Raw genomic sequence first — 19,532 nt, 5'->3', positions numbered from 1 at the left:
TTCGGGTATATTCTGCTCTACACCGATATATTCTCGTACATTCTGGTATATTCTGGTATACTCTGGTACATTCGAGTATTTTCTGGCATAATCTGGTATGTTGTAGTATATTCTAGTGTTCATCATCGATGCATCGACCATCTTTTTCGACTGACACGGGTTTCCCTGAATGAAATTTCGGTCTGAAACGTCGGAGGCGAGTTTGTTTTTGTTCGCGGCGAGTGTGAACGTTGCCAAAGAAAGAAACTGCGGTGTTTCCGCTCGACGCGAGGACGCTCGACGCGACCATCGAGAGGGTTAATTCACCGTTCCCCGATGAAAGTCGCGCCCGAGGCGTTTCCCTCGGCCTCTCTCCTCCCGTTCCCTCTCTTGTGTCGCGTCTTCGTGGTCCGAGGTTCGTGGAACTACGGCGTTCCACCGACACCCCGGCACCTTCTCGCGGTGTTCCGCACGACTACTCCCCATTTATCGTGTCCGACATGCGAGAATATCACCGAGAAGCAACCGAGAACCAGTCATCGTGCCATTAATTAGCCGGTTGACGCCTAGAAACAGGAATTCATTCCGGGGTCAGGCATTATCAATTGCTTTTATCGTGGCCGAGACCGTTACGGCCGGGACACGTTCCTCCTGCCGCCGCTGCAAATAGAGTACGATGCACCCTGCGGTGCAGCACGGTGCACCGCGGCGCATCCGACCTGCCACCGACAACCCAAGGTCCTTGCAAATTCTGGAAACCCCTGGAAAATCGATTATCGGTCCAGCCCGAACTTCCCGATCTCGAGATCGGGCTCGAGACCGTCTCGATTCTGCCACTTTTGACCGAAATCTCGTTGTCCAGCCTCTCGCTGATGTCGGCCGACCTTCATAAGCAGACTGTGGATTTTATGTATCTTATAATCAATAAATCATCGGTTTTACTAACAGTAGAAATTTAAGTCGTCATTTTAGTCGAGTGATAATTTCGATTTTATGAAGCTGTTGAGAAGAAGAAATAATCATTTAACTCTTTCCTAACAGTAAAAATGTAGAAAAAATTACAGGCCCGTGCTTGACCTGACAGCGTCTCATCGAACAAGGCAGCTCATTGCTAAGGCAATCGTCGTCGGCTCATTGCGTCTCATTGGCTGAGACTTTTATTTTGACTTGACCATGCCGCATTGAGAACAGCCTCTTCATTTACACTGATCTAGGTTTGGAAAAGCTATTTAAATGTCACATTATCTCATGCGGTACATATATCTCTTGGAAAAAAGAAAAAAGAAAATAAAACGAGGAATAAATACTGAAAAACACATGGTGCGCATACTTAAAGAAAAGTCGTGAAGATGAATTGTAAGTTTGGCCAATTTCACCGGGCAATTAGTGTCAAACAGAATTTTTCCGTGGACGTCAGGATAGAAAGGGTCCGGGTCGGAGGGGACCCGGGCGAGGGTCGTTCGCTCGAGAGCGTTTCAATTAATAGAAAACAAAGAGAAACGAACGCGGGGAAGCGTATCAAGGGTACTCGGTGCACTGGGGGCCCGTCGCGCCGGTTTCCCCGGAGAGGGACGAACGGCGTGTAAGGCCCACAGCGGAATAAGTCCCGATCGCCATGGTAACCGGTGACTCCACGGCTCGCGTGTGCCCGTCGGAGATCGTCAAACTCCGATCGGGTTCGTGCGGAATCGCCCATACTCGGGCATTTTCGTCGGAGCGAGGCCAACCGGTCGGCGGACGCAGTCTCCGCGCGACCAGTTCGATTCCGCACGTAGCCAGCGATCGGTGCTCGCGTCGCGTCGTGTCGTGTGCGTCGCTGTCTTCGTCGCTGTCGTTGTCGCTGTCGTTGCCGTCGCCGTCGTCGCTGTCGTCGGGTTTCGTTTCCGCGAACAGTGTTTCTCATCGAGACTCCACGTCGAAAGCAGCCGTGGCGCAGCGTTTTCTCGCAGTTGCCGGTTCCCGATTCAGCTTTCGAATCCGGAAAAATCGGTGCACACGCGGATCGCTCGATCGGAGCGGAGCAGCGTGCTCGCGAGAGAGCGGTGCACGCCCGAAGGCAAATACCTGTGCGCCTGGTCTCGAGTCGATCCGGGGCCTCTGACACGTCGCTTCTTCCCGCGGCTCGGTGAAACGTGTGCCCGACATAGAGAGAGAGAGAGAGAGAAAATAAGATAGAGTACCTCGAAACGGTATCTGCCCTCGCGTTCTCCAGCGCACGAGAGACGCACGCGTGCTGTCGGAACGGAATCGTAGCCGCATTTGCTGGTGATCGGTGACCGATTTCGCTACACCGTCGAGTTGTCAGTGAGCTATTGTCACTGCGGAGAGTAGGTGCGCGCGACGGGTGGATCCTCGGGGAATTTTTAGTGAGCAAGTGTGCAGCAGCGGCCGCGCGTATCGTGAACCACCTGTGGATTTCGCGTGATAGTAGGAGTACATAGTGACAGTGCGCAGGGAACGAAGCCGTGCGTCGGTAGTGGTGCGCTTGCCGTACGAACCACAGAGGAACCAGAGATGATGACGACGACGACGGCTAATCTGTGGTAGGAAAGGGCGCGCTCCGTTCGTCGAGGCCGAGAACCGTGAATATCCCGGTCGAATGATGACCATGTTCGGCACCCTCGTCCAGAGGCTCACCTCGCCGGTGACCTCGCCGACGAGCCCGCGACGCCGATTCAAGTCGCCCTCGAGATGGGAGGTGCAGAGCGACCCGGAGGACGACCCTGCCGCCCCGGTTCGGAAGTCCAGGGCCAAGCATCTGCTCGACAAACGCAAAAGCAAGAGCAGGGCCCGCGCGCTGAACGTCCAGGCCGAGCAGATCACCATGTGCAACAACGGGTGGCACGACGCCGCGTTTCCGCCCCTCAGGGGCACCAAGAGCCTCGGCAGGCTCGACGGCATGAAAGAGGTGAGTTTGCGACTCCGTCGATCCGGACTTCTCGACTTTCAACTTCGATTCGACCCCTCGAACATTCTCGAAACCTCACCTGAAATTGACTCGATGCAACCCCTTAAAATTTCATCGTTTCTCTCCGTCCTATCTGTCGACATTTGTCGATTTCGCGTCTGGAACTTCCGTCCCTTTGAAACCCAAATTATCCTGTCGTGAAGTACGGTCTTTCAGCTTCGATTCGTGCCGTCGTAAGCTTGAAAATTCCTACGGGAACAAATTCTAAAATCAAAGGTCAAAGGAAATATGAATGAAAGTAAAAATCTAGTCATTTGTCTCCGATCAGGATTAGTCGATTTTTCCTACGCGATCTGGAATTTTCCTTGGATCCGAAACAACCCTGTCATAAAGCACGATCTTCGAGCTTTAATTTGAGCCCTCGAACGTTCCGACATTCCTGCGGGGTGCAATTTAAAATGAATTAGAAGTCGCTCCAAAATCGGCGAATTTCTTTCGAGTTGACCGGTCGATTTTTCGACCTGATTTCATACTTTCCTATCATTCTAAATGAATGTATCGTGAAATGCATAGCTGTTTCGAACAGCGACGCAAACAAACATTACAATCAGAATCACGATTAGAATTTCTTAATTTCTTTATTTGAAACCCAACAACGAGTCTCTTAACATTAGGTTCGCGGAGCTCCAAAAGCGAGTATTTTACATTACCGTATAAAAATAAGAAGAACGCGTCTATCCAAAGAAATAAATTTGTCGAGTAATTCCACGCAAGATGGATCTTGTTAATCTCAACAGTCGCGAATTAAAACATATCAGAACCCGTCGTTTTGATCCCGCGAATCTGGTGTTAAGAACACTCGACGAGCTTCTGTGGGACGCAGTCCGGGCGAATCGTGCTAGAAAATCGTTTTCCAGCTTCCCTGAAAGTCGCGGTGCCCTAATAGAGTTAGCGCAGGGCGGATGCACCTCGTAGAGTCCGTTTTTGCATCGTTGCGACGCGCGTTGCAGAGTTCTCGCTTAGCCGGGCAGGAATTTCGAATCCTGTTCGCGATCGGTTTCTCGTCCCGATTCGACAATACCATCTGTGTAGAACCCCGTCGCCAATTAACGATCGACGGTACGAGAGGTGTCTCTTGCGCCAATTACGGGTACGATCGGTGGTTCTAGTAGAGTAACTTTGAGGTATTCGAGGCGTAGAGGCCGGTCCGCGGGTTCGAGAATGGTAGTAAACACCGGACAGGGACGGTGGGCGTGCTTTCTAAACCGTCCGCCGCTATCATCGCCGGTCGACGCGATCGGGAAAACAGGTTTCGTCGTTTCTTCGTATCGGGATCGGCCTGGAAAAACCACGATCCGCCAAACAATAGGAAACAGTGGCCTAACTTGGTTCGGTTCATCCGACCCAATTTACCATCGACAGCGAATCGGCGCCGCTTACGACAAACATTTTTCCTCCGACAGATGCAAAATATACAAATATACACAATTCCATACGGTAATTCCTAATCAATTAACCCCTTGCGGTGTAATCTTCTTCACAGCTAAAACGATCAGATCGCATCGATTTTGTCTGAATTACAGAGAAATAAAATTTGTTTGGAAAGCTTTTCGTTACGAGTAGACCAGTTCCTGATGCCAAATAAAAATTGCGGGAAACTGTAGCTAAATACAATTTCCCTTTCTTCTTTAACCACCTTAATGAGTTGGAGGTGAAATAAAAATTGCCAGCATCGATTGCAAGAAGCTGTAGCTGTATACAATTTCCCTTTCTTCTGTAACTCCTTAATAAATTGGAGGTGGAATAAAACTTGCCAGCATCGATTGCGGGAAACTGTAGCTGTATACAATTTTCCTTTCTTCTTTAACCACCTTAATGAGTTGGAGGTGGAATAAAAATTGCCAGCATCGATTGCAAGAAACTGTAGCTAAATACAATTTCCCTTTCTTCTGTAACCACCTTAATAAGTTGGAGGTGGAATAAAAATTGCCAGCATCGATTGCAAGAAACTGTAGCTGTATACAATTTTCCTTTCTTCTTTAACCACCTTAATAAATTGGATGTGGAATAAAAATTGCCAGCATCGATTGCAATAAACTGTAGCTGTATACAATTTCCCTTTCTTCTGTAACTCCTTAATAAATTGGAGGTGGAATAAAAATGGCCAGCATCGATTGCAAGAAACTGTAGCCATGCACAACTTCCTTTTCTTCTTTAACCACCTTAACACTAGGTTTACGGAGCATTAAACGTGACAATTCTGCATTACTTTATAAAAATAACAAGAACGTGCTGCCCACACTTTTAGCAATTAAAAATAATATATACTCAAAGAAATGCTACATAATTTCTGTATGCTTGCATGCTTAGAATTTTCATAATTTTAAATTAAAAATACTAGAACCCGTCATTTTTGGTCTCGTAAACCCATTGTTAACACTTTGAACGCCAAACTGGAAACCCGAAAAATTCCATAAAATCAAAGTGAGTTATTTAATGAAATAAAAATTGCGAAAAATTAAATGTACGATACTGAGTAATCCTCCAACTATTCTTGCATGTTACAGATCCTAATTAAGTTTAGTACAATGAATATATCAACGTAAAGATTCATTTTAAAACCTGGACAAATAATTCCGTCAGCCACATATGGCTGACGTGGCGTTCAACGTGTTAATAACTGGAGGCAACATATTTTTAGGTTCTTCAATTCTTTTAACGTGCCCACTGTTTTAAATCGCATCGGTTTTAGTTATAAACGCATGAAACCCGCCGTCTAATTACGATGGCACAGGTCCAGATTGGACGAGCTCGTCGTCGGCGTCGCGACATGTGGAAAATAGTTGAACGAAGCATCGGCCGTTGGTCGAAACAGTTGTACTCCCGATGGATTTTAATTAGACGCGATTAAACGCGGTACGTGACCGGCGCAACCTGATTGCATAATTGCGACGCAACGTAATACCAGTTTTTAGACCGGTGCGCGCCGACGCGCCGCGCCGCTGTTTTTACTCCCGTGATCTCGCTAGATTCGCGTAATCCACGCGCGTGGTTATGTAGCGCGAGCACGAGAACTCTCTGTTAAATGGGTTGCCATTTCGCCGCAACGCGCGGATCCCAGAGAGACGTTTGCGGCCGCGGCGGCTCTCTGCGGCTCTCTGCGGCCATTACCTTCCTCGTGCCGCATCCGTGGCAAGGCTCTCGCACTGACATGGAACCGGAACGACCGCTTCCAGAACAACAAAATCGCCGAGACAGCGGAATTCGCGCGCCGCTCGCCCTCGCCCCGCGTCCATCTTGCACGCCAACGAGCGCATAAACTGTTCATACGGAAATCGTCATTGGTAGAAGCAACTCCGCGAGGTCACCGTGTTTCCGGTTCAACGCTTCTAAACGCTTCGTGCAAACACCCGTCTACGGAATACTGTGGAAATTCTGTTTTTCTTCCCGGAAATGGCTCGAGGCAGATATTAACCCTTTGCACACGAAGCTATTTCAACTTCAAAACGAAACGTTTCTTAATAGATTATTTCCCTTTTTTTTCATGTTATACGTACGAAGATGGTGAAATTTACTCGTAGAATACCGAAGTATTTAGTAATTTATTAAATACAAATAAATATAATAATCTAAAAACTATTTCAAATAATGGTACAGCAATTTTTAGTGGCGCCTTACAGTCGCCATTCGAGTGCTAAGGGTTAATTGCGCTGCGATTTTTCTTTTACGGTTTCAGTGATTAGAACTTTTTTGTAATTCTCAATTTCCTAGAAAAGGGACAAAAATTTATATCAAAATAGAATTTTATTTCGGTTTAACACGTTCGGCGCCGCGTCATCCATATGGGGGAATTTTTACGTTGATATATTCATTGTACTAAACTTGATTGGGATCTGTAACATGCAAGAAATTTGCAATTTTTATTTCATTAAATAACTTACTTTGAGTTTATGGAATTTTTGGGGTTTCTAGTTGGGCGTTCAAAGCGTTAAATTAGTAATTATTAGACCCTATTCAGAATCCTCATACTAGACTCGATATTGTAAGGCAAGGGATTAATTAGACGGCGGATCTCTTTGCAAATTCTCATTTTCGTACGTTTAATAAAAATCGGCATTAGCCAAGAATTTCCTTCGCCAACTAGAAAACTTCTCGCTGTGGAAATAAAATAGAAATGCTGTTAGCTCCTGTTGAGGTGTTCGTTATCTGGCATTTTGCACATCCGCACGTGCCATAAATGCGCGAGGTCTACTAATTATTGTAGCAAGAGTCACGGCGAAAATGGCGGCGCTGGCCCGTCGTAAAATCGGCAGCTTTCACCGAGCGCGATGCACCGCGTCCGTAATTCGAGCAAATTGTACTTTCTCTCTCTCTCTCTCTCTCTCTCTCTCTCTCTCTCTCTCTCTCCCGAGACGGGTCGTTGGAGTCGCGAGAACTTTGCGTACCTACCACGAGCCATTAAGTGTCGTTGTTTCGGTAATTCGACGAAATTGCTCGCCATTTTAACGACCCCTTTGAGAACCCGCCCGAGAAGCTTTCGCTTCGACGATGCACATTGACCTCTGCGTCCGAGCTGGCCCGAAGAACGATTTTAATCTGATGGGTTCGATGACCCGACGATTTTATTCTAGTTACTATAGGATCCAGTAGATCCAATGTGTCCATCTATTGCACGGGGAAGGGTTAAGACGGAATCGTTTCTATGGGAGACCGTTAGATCGGCTAGTCTTACGAAAACCGTTTCCACCGAATTAAGGGAAAAACGGAGGTCAGTCGCCTTTCGATCGGTCCCGTAATCGCCGCCTCGAAACAATAGGGCCTCGATAAGGAAAAAAACCAGTTCGATGCGCTCCCATAGGAGACGTTGACACGCGCTCTTATCTGTTTTTGTTCGGCTCGACGTTGGCTGACCAGATCCGTTCCTAGTTGGAGCAAACACGCAGGTGATACTGTTGTTATCCGTTGTTGCAACATTTCGTCGCCGTTGGGACAACTTAAAATATACCATCAATATCAATATAATAGTTATCAATCTACATCACTGTATTCAAGAAAACGAATTTCACACAATTTCACCATTACGAGCAATTTGTACCGTGAATTACACCGCAATTTTAATTAGTACCTAGACTATCCCGAGTTGTAACCGAGAAATATAAAAATAACTACCACCCTTCCATCGAATCGACAGATCACAAAATTCGTCATCTTTCCAAATTTATTATAAGAAAACCACAACTCGTAGAGCTAAAAATTTTGTCGCGATTTGTCTAGGCAGCTTTCAGTATTGCAAAAAAATTTTTATCGCTCGCCACGTCCAGTTTATACTGGTATATACTATATTATAGTAGGCCTTGAGTATGCGCAGGATCCTTTTTGTTAGGGGTTCTTGAGGAAAGGTTCTGCCAAATTTTCTGGTGGGACGTTATCGTGTAACGTTCGCGGACGGTGTGGAAGGTGGTCCAAGGACTCGTCGCGTTCAAGGACCCCGGACGAGGTCGGGCAGGCCTGTGCACCAAAAACCAAAAAAAAAAAAAAAAAAATGAAGATATTCGGCTACCGTGCTCCATCACCTCCGATCGACGATGTTATCTGATTCGGAAGGAGAAGGGGCGAGAAAGGGCGAAAGGAAGAGGGACTTCCTCGAGCAGATCCGGCCGTCGCGTCGGTGCGCCGCGATTTAACTAGATGCACACCGGCAGATCCCTATCTCTCCGGTGCAGTTGCAACAGAGCTGCTCAACGACGGAGTCCTCTTCGACGAGCAACGGGGAGCAGGATCTGCGAGGGCCGAGTCCGGGGAGTCCCTAAGTCCATCTGAAATTAATGGCCGATCGTGGACAAGTTAAATCCGTCCTCGGGAATCGCAATTCTCCTGGACAAATAGAATTCCTCCTCCAAAAAGACGTTCAACCCTTTGCAAGCTGTTTTCACTCCGAAACGTTTCTTCCGACCTAGAATATTGCCCTTCTGTAGATTGTTTTTCATGTTACATGTACGAAGATGGTGCTACTTACTCGTGCAATACCGAAGTTTTTAGTAATTTATTGAATACGAACAAATTTAATAGTGTGAAAAATATTTTGAATAATGTTACAACAACAGCCCTACGGTCGCTATTCGAGTGCTAAGGGTTAAAGACGTTTAATATTTTAATGAACTGCAGTGTGTGAAATAAATGTAAAATACGTAAAATGTAGCAATTTTACAGTAGTCTTTCTTCGAATCGAAAATCAACGACAATTGTCTCAGTAAATTGTTGAAAAATCGAAATTCATCGACCACTCAACGAATTTTTGGAGTTCGTATAGTGTAACAATTTCGTCATAATTTTAGAACATGATCGTTCTTTGCGGTCGCATATCCACTCTCAGCCACCAAAGCTTTCTTAGCTTATTTCTTTCTTATCTTGATCTTATATTATATTAAGTCGACAAGAAAAATATAAAATATAGTTTTCGCATAAAATTAAAACATACTATTGTGTTACATATATCTGAAGTTCAAAAAAGAATTATAATCTTGCATGCCATGTATTACTGTTCGTTCAACGAAAATTAATTCTGACCAATATGACACCTGTGTATAAACTTATTAGGACCTTGAATAAGTTCTCGTTGTTTCTTCAAAAATGGCAGTAGCAGTACCCCGTTCGTGGAATTTCGAATGGTAACACACATGCAAGGCAGTAGTGTATCTAACCTTATATTTCAGTGTATGGTAGTTCACTTTAGTGTAAACAAAGCAATTTTTTCTTAGTTCTGAAAATGTCTACTTTTGTGCCAAATAAAGTGTATTTGCGGGGAATTTTATTGCACTACTTTATTCAAAAGAAATCTGCAGCTGAAGCACATAGAATTCTCGTTGAGACTTATGGTGACAATGCTTTGTCGGATACGACATGCAGAGACTGGTTTCGACGCTTCAAAAATAATGATTTTGAACTTGAGGGTAAAGAACGTTTTGGCGCACCGAAAAAATTTGAAGACGAAAAGTTGGAGGAATTACTCGATCAAGACCGATGTCAGACGCTAGCAGAACTTGGAAAAACATTACAAGTAGATGAGTCAACTGTTTCATAACGTTTAAAAGTTTTAGGAATGATCCAGAAGCAAGGACATTGGGTAAAAGCTTTTATTTTGTAAAAGAAACAGCGAGAACTTATTCAAGGTCCTAATAATATGACCGCAAAGGGTTAAAAAGCCAATTAACAGGCATTCGGTCGGTGAAGCGTCGAGCCGATCGACAAGTATTTTGAAACGCGAAACAGAAAGATTTTGGTCAACCCGGGAGAAATTTCCTGCGTCGAATCGGAGAAGCCCGGGGCCTCGAATCGTGGCATCTCGCCACGATAATGGCTAAATTACCCTGTCCGTCGAAACGCGCAAGAATGTAATCTTTTCGGTCGATCCCATTAGACGTTTTCGAAGCGGTCACTCTCTCTCTCTCTCTCTCCCGGCTCGGAATTCGCAATTTGCCGGTGGTACAAAGTGTCCGTCCTAATTCCAGGCCAGCGTGGAAGCGTGTACCCCCGGGGCGGATCGAGAATTCTCGAGGAGCGAGCTCATTAAATCGTTGTTAAATGATTTCGAGTCGGAAAGAGAGGCGCCACGCACACGTCTCCTCGTGACCACGAAAATTCCAATCGTGGCGACCGAGAGAGAGAGAGACAGCTCATAGCGCCGTTATGGAGCTGCGCAGTAAACCGCGCACCTTGCACTTCTAAGCAATTACGAACGACAAAGTAATTATGATGAAAATAAATTGTAATTGTAGGCTTTACGCGGTAACTTGAATCTCCTTTTTGGGTCTATGTACAGGGTGTCCCGTGTAACTGGTGGTACAACCGAGCAGGGGGTGATTCCACATGAAAAACTGAGTGGAAAATATAGAATAAAATTGTTCGATACAAGGCTTTGTTTTCGAGAAAAATGAGTTTGAAAGTTTGTCTAGTGCGCGTGCACTCGGCTTGCTTGCGGCTCAACGTGTTGTTCCTTAACCCATTAGCGCCCATTGTACTCGCTCGAGTGCAGGATAACGAGATTACATTTGTTTGCTTCTAGCGCCATCTAAGATTGACTAGATGTTGTTGTCCATCGTTTGCAAGTACTCACTAAGCATGTAGAAAGCTGTGTTACTGATGGTCATCTCTTTTTTACCGACCATAAATGAGATATTCGCACGTATTTTGATTCTGCTGTCCGGTATACCGCGAGTCCCTGTACGCTCTGTTGATATCCGTTCAATACAGTGTAGAAACGATAGTCATACGAGGGTGTGATGGGCATGCATTAAGTGTAAGGTTACATTGTGTACTGAAAGAGACTGTTTCATCCAACACCATTCATAAGCCAATTCTCCTCGATTGAGCATATATATGTATACACACGCACACACACATATGTATCGCTTCCTGTTATTTTTTTTCTATTACTGTCATATATGGATTTACTTCTAATAAATATCTAAGTGCAGTTATGTGTGTTTTATTAATTTTATTTAAAAAAAAATTCTTGGGCGTTAATGGGTTTTTTTTATTGATAAAGCTTAGGCCTAATATGGCCCATAAGCTGGTTTGTATAAACTACATAATAAATTCATCTTGTTCTTAAACCTATATTCCTATATACTATATATACACGTGTGTATATATACATACATGCATGTATATATAGTATATAGGAATATACTATACATATATAATATATGTATATATATATATATATATATATATATATATATATATATATATATATATATATATATATATATATCTATATCTATCTATATTTATATATTTCCAATCTGTCTATATGTAAGTCTGTATCTGTTATTTCCTATGCATACGATATTTGTTTTCAGTTTTCTCGGGTCGGTACACAGCTAGTTTCCATCACAGTTTCCTTTACGAGATCGCATAACTTTTTTACTTTCTACTTGTCTTAAAGTCTACATACCTTATGTTTACGCTCTTGCAGTGACTCGGTCTTTATGAGGCGTTGATGGGTTAATAAAACCGAAGATGTCGCGATTACGATTACGATCGGTAACGCAGTCCCCTGGTTTCCAACTATAAACATAGTGCAAACGTTTCAAAGCTGAACACGCCCGAAGAAATGGTGTCCCGCGCCATAGGAGAGCCAGTCCGAGTCCAGGTCGTTCTGCGTGTCCAGCCAGCGTTCGCATACCGAAACTCTGAATCAATCCTCGTTTTCGTTGCCGGCCGGGTACGCTCGAGGAGCCGTGGCGTCGAACGCTCGTCAATATTTACGAGGCATTCGACGAAACGTCTGGCCGTTGCTCGTGCTCGTTTCGCCGGAATCGAATTATCGTGTCTTGACACCACCGGGCTCGTGTTATCGCCCAGCCAATCCGAAGACGCGCACCGTCCGACGGGGACACGCTCTCTGTCCTCAGAGAGGGACTCATCAAACTCGAATATGTCACGGTTGCGCGACAGTATTAGTCTCGGTTTCGACGGCGCGTGTCGCAGCACGCAATCGGCCAGAGATCTCTTTTCCTTTTCTGTTCCTCTCGCACGAAATCCGCCTCGATTTTTGTCCCCCGGGCGAGGACCGTCGCCGCGGGATCCTCTGCATTGTCCCGAATCCGAAAAGACTCGGTTGAGAGTGAGAGAGAGAGAGAGAGAGAGAGAAAGAGGGGGAAGTGGAGATAAAAAGAAGACGCTAATCGCGAATATGAAATTCGCGACGGGGGTGTTCGGCCATCGGTTTCGTTCTTTACGAGAGGCCGGCCTCCATCTTGCCGTCCCCGCGGACACGCTGGCTGCGCTCTTCTCTTTTTTCGCATCCCCTCGTACCCGAGGATACGAGCGAACGAGTTACGACACCCCGGGCATTCCCGGGGCCCGGAGATTTCGCAGAAAAACGAGTCTTGCCGATCGCAAAAAACTCGAGAGAGAGAGAGAGAGAGAGAGAGAGAGAGAGAGAGGGAGAGAGAGAGAGAGAGAGGAGGGAGAGACTGGTGCTCCTCTCTGAAAACGTTTCGACCGTGACATTCTTTTGATCGCTCGTTCGCTCTCGCTTGCTTCTCCGCGCGTCCTTGATCCTTCCCAGAACATGCTAGATCCTCCGGTCGGGAACGCATCGTCTGGATGTAAATGCGGCGAACGCCGCGGGTGGGGCGAGAGGAAAAAATTAATTAGCTTGTAATCCCGGAGACGAGACGAGACAGGAAGTTTCGAGTTGGCCGATCGTTGTCCCGATAACCTTTTTCCGACCCGACTCGCTGCAGTTTTTCCAACGCCTGCGAAGATATCCACCGGTTGCTCCGACGATGCACCGCGATGCCCCAGGGGGCAATGCATTCGGGCCAAATAGTCTCGGAAGAGCGTAGAAGGGTCCGGTACTCGAAATCTTGCGATTTTGAGGAGTGGAAGCTGTTTAGCGACGGGCGTGGTTTAGTGGCCCTCAAGGGAGGAGCTAAATCATTGCCCCAAAGGGCAATCTATATTCGCGACTAATCAAGGCTTTTTATAGTTCCGAAAAATGTAACTTTGCAGTCCTCGATGACTCTGTGATTTCTCCTTAGGTTGCGATAAAGGGGCCGCGAAGGGGGTTTTTGATAAAGGGGCGTGGCAGCAGTGCTCTCGATTTTAGGCATTGCAGAGCACTGCCCCATAGGGCAATCTGCGTTCTCCTAGACTCTGTATTTCCTGAAAATCTAGCTGCAACGTCCACAATGACTCTCCCCTTTGAATTTTCCCTTTCTCGATAGAAGAATCAGATTCCGATTTTCAATGAATGGGCGTGGCCTCGAAGCTCTCGCTTTCAACGCAGCCAGCTGACCGTCTCATAGTGGAGTAGACGAAACTATCGCAACGTTGTTCATAGTGTCGAGATTATAATATTATATATCGTTGAATTCGTCTCGAGATCATAATATTATATATCGTTGAATTCGTCTCGAGATCATAATATTATATAGCGTTGAATTCGTCTTGAGTACAACCACAACAGTATGAAATAAAAAATACGTTTTAACATTCAAAAAGTCAAAGTGACCTTGATTTTTTGTTGAAAAAAAATTTTTTCGGAATTCTATATATCGGAGTTTGTAGATGTCTGAACATTGTTTAACTTTTGTTCGAAACATCTTTTTGTTTTGTTTGTTTTTACTAGGCTAAAAGTACTTGTGAATGAAACAATGCCGTTATTTTCTGCAATTTAAACAAAATGGGTATATAATAACTAGACTGCGGATTTTATGCATTTACGATAAAAATGGGTACGCTCAATTTAACACTTTGACTGCCATACTAGGAACCTCAAAAATTCCATAAAGTCAAAGTAAGTTATTTAATGAAATAAAAATTGAAAATAATTGAACGTATGATATTCAGCAGTCCTCCAACTTTCTTGCATGTTACAGATCCTAATCAAACTTGGTACAATGGATATAATAACTTAAAAATTCATTCTGAAACCAGGACAAATAATTCCGTCACCCACATATGGGTGACATGGCAGTCAACGTGTTAAAGCAGTGACCATATTAAAAAGATTTAAGGCCATCAGTGTATTAGTTTTGGTTTAACACGTTAATTGAAAGAGGAAAAGATTTTCTGTTTGGCTCCTGTGTCTTGCAATCACTGAAAACATTCTTTATTTTGCATAAAGATCCGCAGTCCAATACTAACTTTTATTATACAATCACTTCCCAGCACTTGCAGTATTAGTACTCGAAAGAGCTTATCAAATTTCGAAAGATGATACATACTTGTTATAGCAGACTCCGTGATGTCACAATAAATTGTAATAAAATCTAGTAAATAATAACAATCTATACTAAACTGAGCCTAAACCATACTAAATTGATACTAATTAAATTAAAGTGAACTATAAACTATATATTCCAATAGCTCAGAAAACCAAAATTGTTCACCTTACGCAATATTTGAAAAATCCTATTTTGGCCAGCTTTTCGAGGCAAATGCTGCTCTGTGCGTCTCCAGGAGCGATTTATATCCTCCCGCTAGAGTGCAAGACCCGGGCTCGCCTAAACGCGATAGTTTTTTCCTCGGTTCTCACCGCGTGGCACCCTGTTCCCCGCTTTCGTCGCGTTTCAATATTATTTCAGTCGTGGTTGCACCGACTTTCCGCTTTCCCACGTAGCCTCACGAATAATGAAGGAAGCAGCGACACTGTATCCGCGCTTTGTGAGAATGTGCAAACACTCCTGGAGAAACTCGCGACGCGTTAAGTGCTGTTTACACCGGCGTTTTCGCCGACCAAACAGATTTTCGCCCGGGGCGCGACCACGGGATTAGAAATCGTTGGTCGACGGACGACAGAAGAGAAGTGGAGAAGTCTCTTTTACGATTACCCAATCCTGATCGGATATTTATAGAAAAGATTTCGCCCGCGAATCGTCGTCAGCGGCGAGGCAGAAACGCGTCGACGCGACGCTAGAGAAAAAGAAAGCATTTCGCTCGCGCTCGCTTCTTCGTGCACCCGCGGCGCGGCGGGATCGTTAACCGCGGCCCGGTAATGATCGCAATTAAATTCGCGCGGGTAATTTTCTTTCTTCGACTCTAATTCCCGAGCCGCTCGCGGCTCTCGTTAAACGGTCCAGGAAGCGTGCTGGGCCCGTTCGTTTTGCAATTATTCGAGAGACAACAATAGGAAGAGCGGAGACCACGGGTACATGTACCCGGCGCTCGTTAAAGTTGTTCGTCTTTCCGCGACGATCTCTCCCGAGATCGTTTCAATCGAACGCGAATCGGCGATCGATCCGCCGGAATGTCATGCACCCGTCCCCAATTATAGTCAGATTTAGGACGTTCGATAAGGCCCGCGTTTTCTCTTTTTCCCAGCTCCGAGTGGGATTCCACGGGCAGTCGGTCACTCGGCCTCGCGTTCGCGTTCCGCCATTACGCGACACGCTCGCCTCGGGAGAGGAGGCCCTTTTGCCTCCACTTTCGTTTAGAACTGACTTTCGTTCCGCGAATCACGCGTCCTCCATTTACTCGACGGGACACGCCGACCGCGCGCGTCACCTGTCCGACTCTGCTCGCCGACGATTCAACCGGTTCCCTCAGGATCACGCAGACACCTGCGCCAAACGTTTCCCGAGCAAACGAATTCCCGCACGGTACTTCTTTTTCAGGAATCAAATTGGAGCGCTCCTGGGCTCGTTTTAGTCGAATCGTTTTAACCCTCCGCGAACCAGGCGAATCAACACGTTCGCTGCCATGTCAACCATACGTGGGTGACGGAATTAATTGTCCAGGTTTTCGAAATGAATTTTTACGTTGGCATATCCATCGTACCAAATTTGATTAGGATCTGTAAAGTTCCAGAAAGTTGGAGGACTACTCTGTATCGTACATTTAAATTTTTTCATTTTTTATTTCATTAACCCCGTAACTTGTACGCTCGAGTTAATTCGAGCGCGTTGTATTTTATGCTGCTGTAATTTTTCACACTCGAATATAATCGAGAATTGAAAATAACAATGTGAAAGCAAAGAAAAAAAAATCGTTTTATTGATATTTATCATTTACATGGGATTGTACGCTATAACACGTATTTATTCAAGAATAAAATATAGCCTTTTCCCATGGAACAAAAGCGCAGTATATCAAAAATTGATTGTTTTGGCCGATTTAAAAAAAAAACTGTGCGTTAAATAACTTACTTTGATTTTATGGAATTTTTGAGGTTTCTAGTTTGGCAGTCGAAGTGTTAACAGCCTCACTGTGGAATTTAATTTAAAAAATCCCTCGCGGAATTAAAGTCAAGCAATGACGAATATACACGTCGAACGCAGGCCAAATGCGGCTGTTATAAAAGCCAAAGCCTTTGTACAGCTAAATGAGAAAGAATTACATTTTTATTCGATAAGAAATTAAGAATTCGTTAACGTTAACCGCACCGCAATAGAGTTTCGGATTGACGTGTATACACGTCAAACTCGCTTAACTGGTTAACACTAGAACTACCGAGCTCTAAGCGACTCTGATGTATATAACTTTATAACAAGATGGAATTTATTCAGATTTCGCAGGCTTTTATGATGACATATACTTGAATACAAAAGTATACTCACAAATTTCGAAATTTCTGAAATCCGCCATTTCGACGGACTCGGTAGTTCTAATCTGCGAACAAATCATTTGAATGGACAGGCCCTTTAAACTCGTGTTTCATAACCGGATCAGATGCAAATAAAATAAAGATTTATGAAAATGAACGATCCATTGTCGAAGCACAGAAACATCTTCTCATTGGTATGCTTCGAAATAGCAGTTTCAGATCCGTTCAGTTGTGTTTACCCCATCTAGTTCGTGGATTATTTATACTTTATATCAGAGTAAACAAACGTTGCACAATCTTGGAAATATCAAGTATCATAGAAAAGCGAAGATAAGATTGGCTCCGAGGTAAAACGCCCGGAAAACATGGCAGCGTTAAAGAAGACGTGCATTATTGTGCAGGGTTAATTAACGGGGTTTACAGGACCCGACAAAATGACGAATCGAAATCATTATTCAACAAATTTATTTCTTCTGAAATATATTGTAAAAGAAATGGGTAAAAATATCGATATCGAAATTGTAAAGATGCACGAATGAGAGATTATTCAACAAATGTATTTTTCCGGGAATATATCGTAAAAGAAATGGCTAAAAATATCGATATCGAAATTGTAAGGATACACGAATGAGAGATTATTCAACAAATTTATTTTTCCGGGAATATATCGTAAAAGAAATGGCTAAAAATATCGATATCGAAATTGTAAAGATGCACGAATGAGAGATTATTCAACAAATTTATTTCTCCGGGAATATATTGTAAAAGAAATGGGTAAAAATATCGAAATTGTAAAGATGTACGAGAAATGCAATGAGAAATTATTCAAAAAATTTATTTCTCTGGGAATATATCGTAAAATAAATTGCTAAAAACATCGATATCGAAATTGTAAAGATGCCCAAATGAGAAATTATTCAACAAATTTATTTTCCTAGGTATATATCGTAAAAGAAATGGCTAGAAATTTGGATAGACACATTCTCGTTATTTTTATAAAGTAATGTAGAATAGGCATATTTAGCGCCCCGCAAACCTAGTGTTAAAGATATCCATTATGGTAAAGATGTACAGGGTGTACAAAAATTATATATCACGACCACCATAGCGTGATTCTACACCTCTGGATCGGTGGAAATGTGTTCAAAAAATGCACCGCAAAATTCACCGTGACCTTGGAAATCAAGGTCAAAGTGTCGAAAAATTTTCTTTTATCGCATCGTATAGTACTCGTCACTCAAGGTGAATTTTACGGTGTAGAATCGCTGTAGAATCATGCTATGGTGGTCGTGACATGTAATTTTTATACACCCTGTACACCTTGCCACTAAAGTTAGCAACAAATGAAACATCTCGTTACCGAGAAGACAGGCGAATCTCTCGTCAGACCCGGGGGACGCAAGAGGGTCAAAGTTGACGTTGCAGCTGCTCATTGTTGCCAGAAGAAAAGGGAATAAAGAGGATCGGTGCGTCGTAAGAGCGTTCTTAGAGCTTAATACTATAGTGATAGCGGAAATGGAGGACGCGAATGGTCGTTGCGGGGTCGGTATCGCGGTGAAAACGAGGTCTTAACGACGTCGACATTCAACGGGGCCGTCGCTCGTGCCCCTTGTTCGAGCACGATCGTCGTCGGTGTCAAAGATCCCCGACCCCGGGGGAAGGTTCGGGTTAAACGAGGAATTAACGAGTCGGGTCACGAGGATGAGCCCAGCAAACTAGTCCAAAGTGGCCTGGTGACATTGAAAATCGAGACAACGCTCTATTTCACTGTACCCTATCCCCGGCCCCCCGGGTGCCTACTTTCAATTTTTCCGTGTCGGAGCACCGTGTGTACAAGTTCTAGTTCTTCATACTCATGGTACATCGAGACTATAGAGAAAGTACATTTACGTATACGCCATTACGAGCTCTCGCGTACTATCATCGAGCGAAAGCTTGTTGAAATCGAAGTCGGACATCTGTCATAGATCGTTCGGAGACCGAATGACCGCGAATCACCGTCAGCCACATGCCATCCTCGATTTCCCTTGCAAACAGGTTGATACGCCTTTAATCGATTCGGTGCCGCAGTCTACATTCTACATTCATTAATGAACGGAGACGTTCCGTAGTACTCTCATAAATCTTTATTCGATTCGATACATTTGGGTGCTTTAACTCTTTGCACACGGATGGCCCATCTGAGGGGACATTGTGAGTCTAGAATCGATGGCTCCGAGGGTTCATTTTAGGAACGGGTTAATTTTGTGGAAAGTAGTAACTTTATTCCCAAACTATGTTCCGCGACAATTTGGAAAGGGGCTTGATATCAAGAAGATATTCGAGGGCTCCACATCATCAAAGTCAAGTCTTTACTCACAGTTGTGTGCTTATATTATATTGGGTTGTTCGGAAAGTTTCTTCGGTTTTTAACGGGAAAACGAAAGAGAATTTGTCACTATTTCGAAGTTTTATTCGGTGATGCAGCGACCATTTTGTTCTACGACCCTTTGCCATCTTCTCGGCAACTTGGAGATCCCATGCTCGTAGAATTCCCATTTTTTATTAGTCGAAAATTGCGTTATACTTGAGTTATGACTTTTGACGCCC

The 19,532-nt window shown here is 44.3% G+C and overlaps 1 protein-coding gene across 3 annotated transcripts in view; it reads left to right on the top strand.

The window, feature by feature from the left end:
* LOC143359636 (uncharacterized) overlaps window positions 1-19,532 on the top strand; it is a 352,730-nt gene that overhangs the window by 174,431 nt on the left and 158,767 nt on the right. The window contains exon 1 of one of the 3 annotated variants that reach the window (XM_076797716.1): window positions 2,526-2,887. The exons of the other annotated variants lie outside the window; for them this stretch is intronic. Coding sequence (XP_076653831.1) covers window positions 2,579-2,887 — 309 coding nt within the window. The 5' untranslated portion in view covers window positions 2,526-2,578. Of the gene's footprint in view, window positions 1-2,525; window positions 2,888-19,532 lie in introns of those variants that run through there. 3 annotated transcript variants of the gene reach the window in all.

Source organism: Halictus rubicundus, chromosome 12 (assembly GCF_050948215.1).
Source record: "Halictus rubicundus isolate RS-2024b chromosome 12, iyHalRubi1_principal, whole genome shotgun sequence".
NCBI lineage: Eukaryota > Metazoa > Arthropoda > Insecta > Hymenoptera > Halictidae > Halictus > Halictus rubicundus.
Note: the sequence above shows the minus strand (reverse complement) of the source record. Positions and strands in the feature narration are given on the sequence as shown.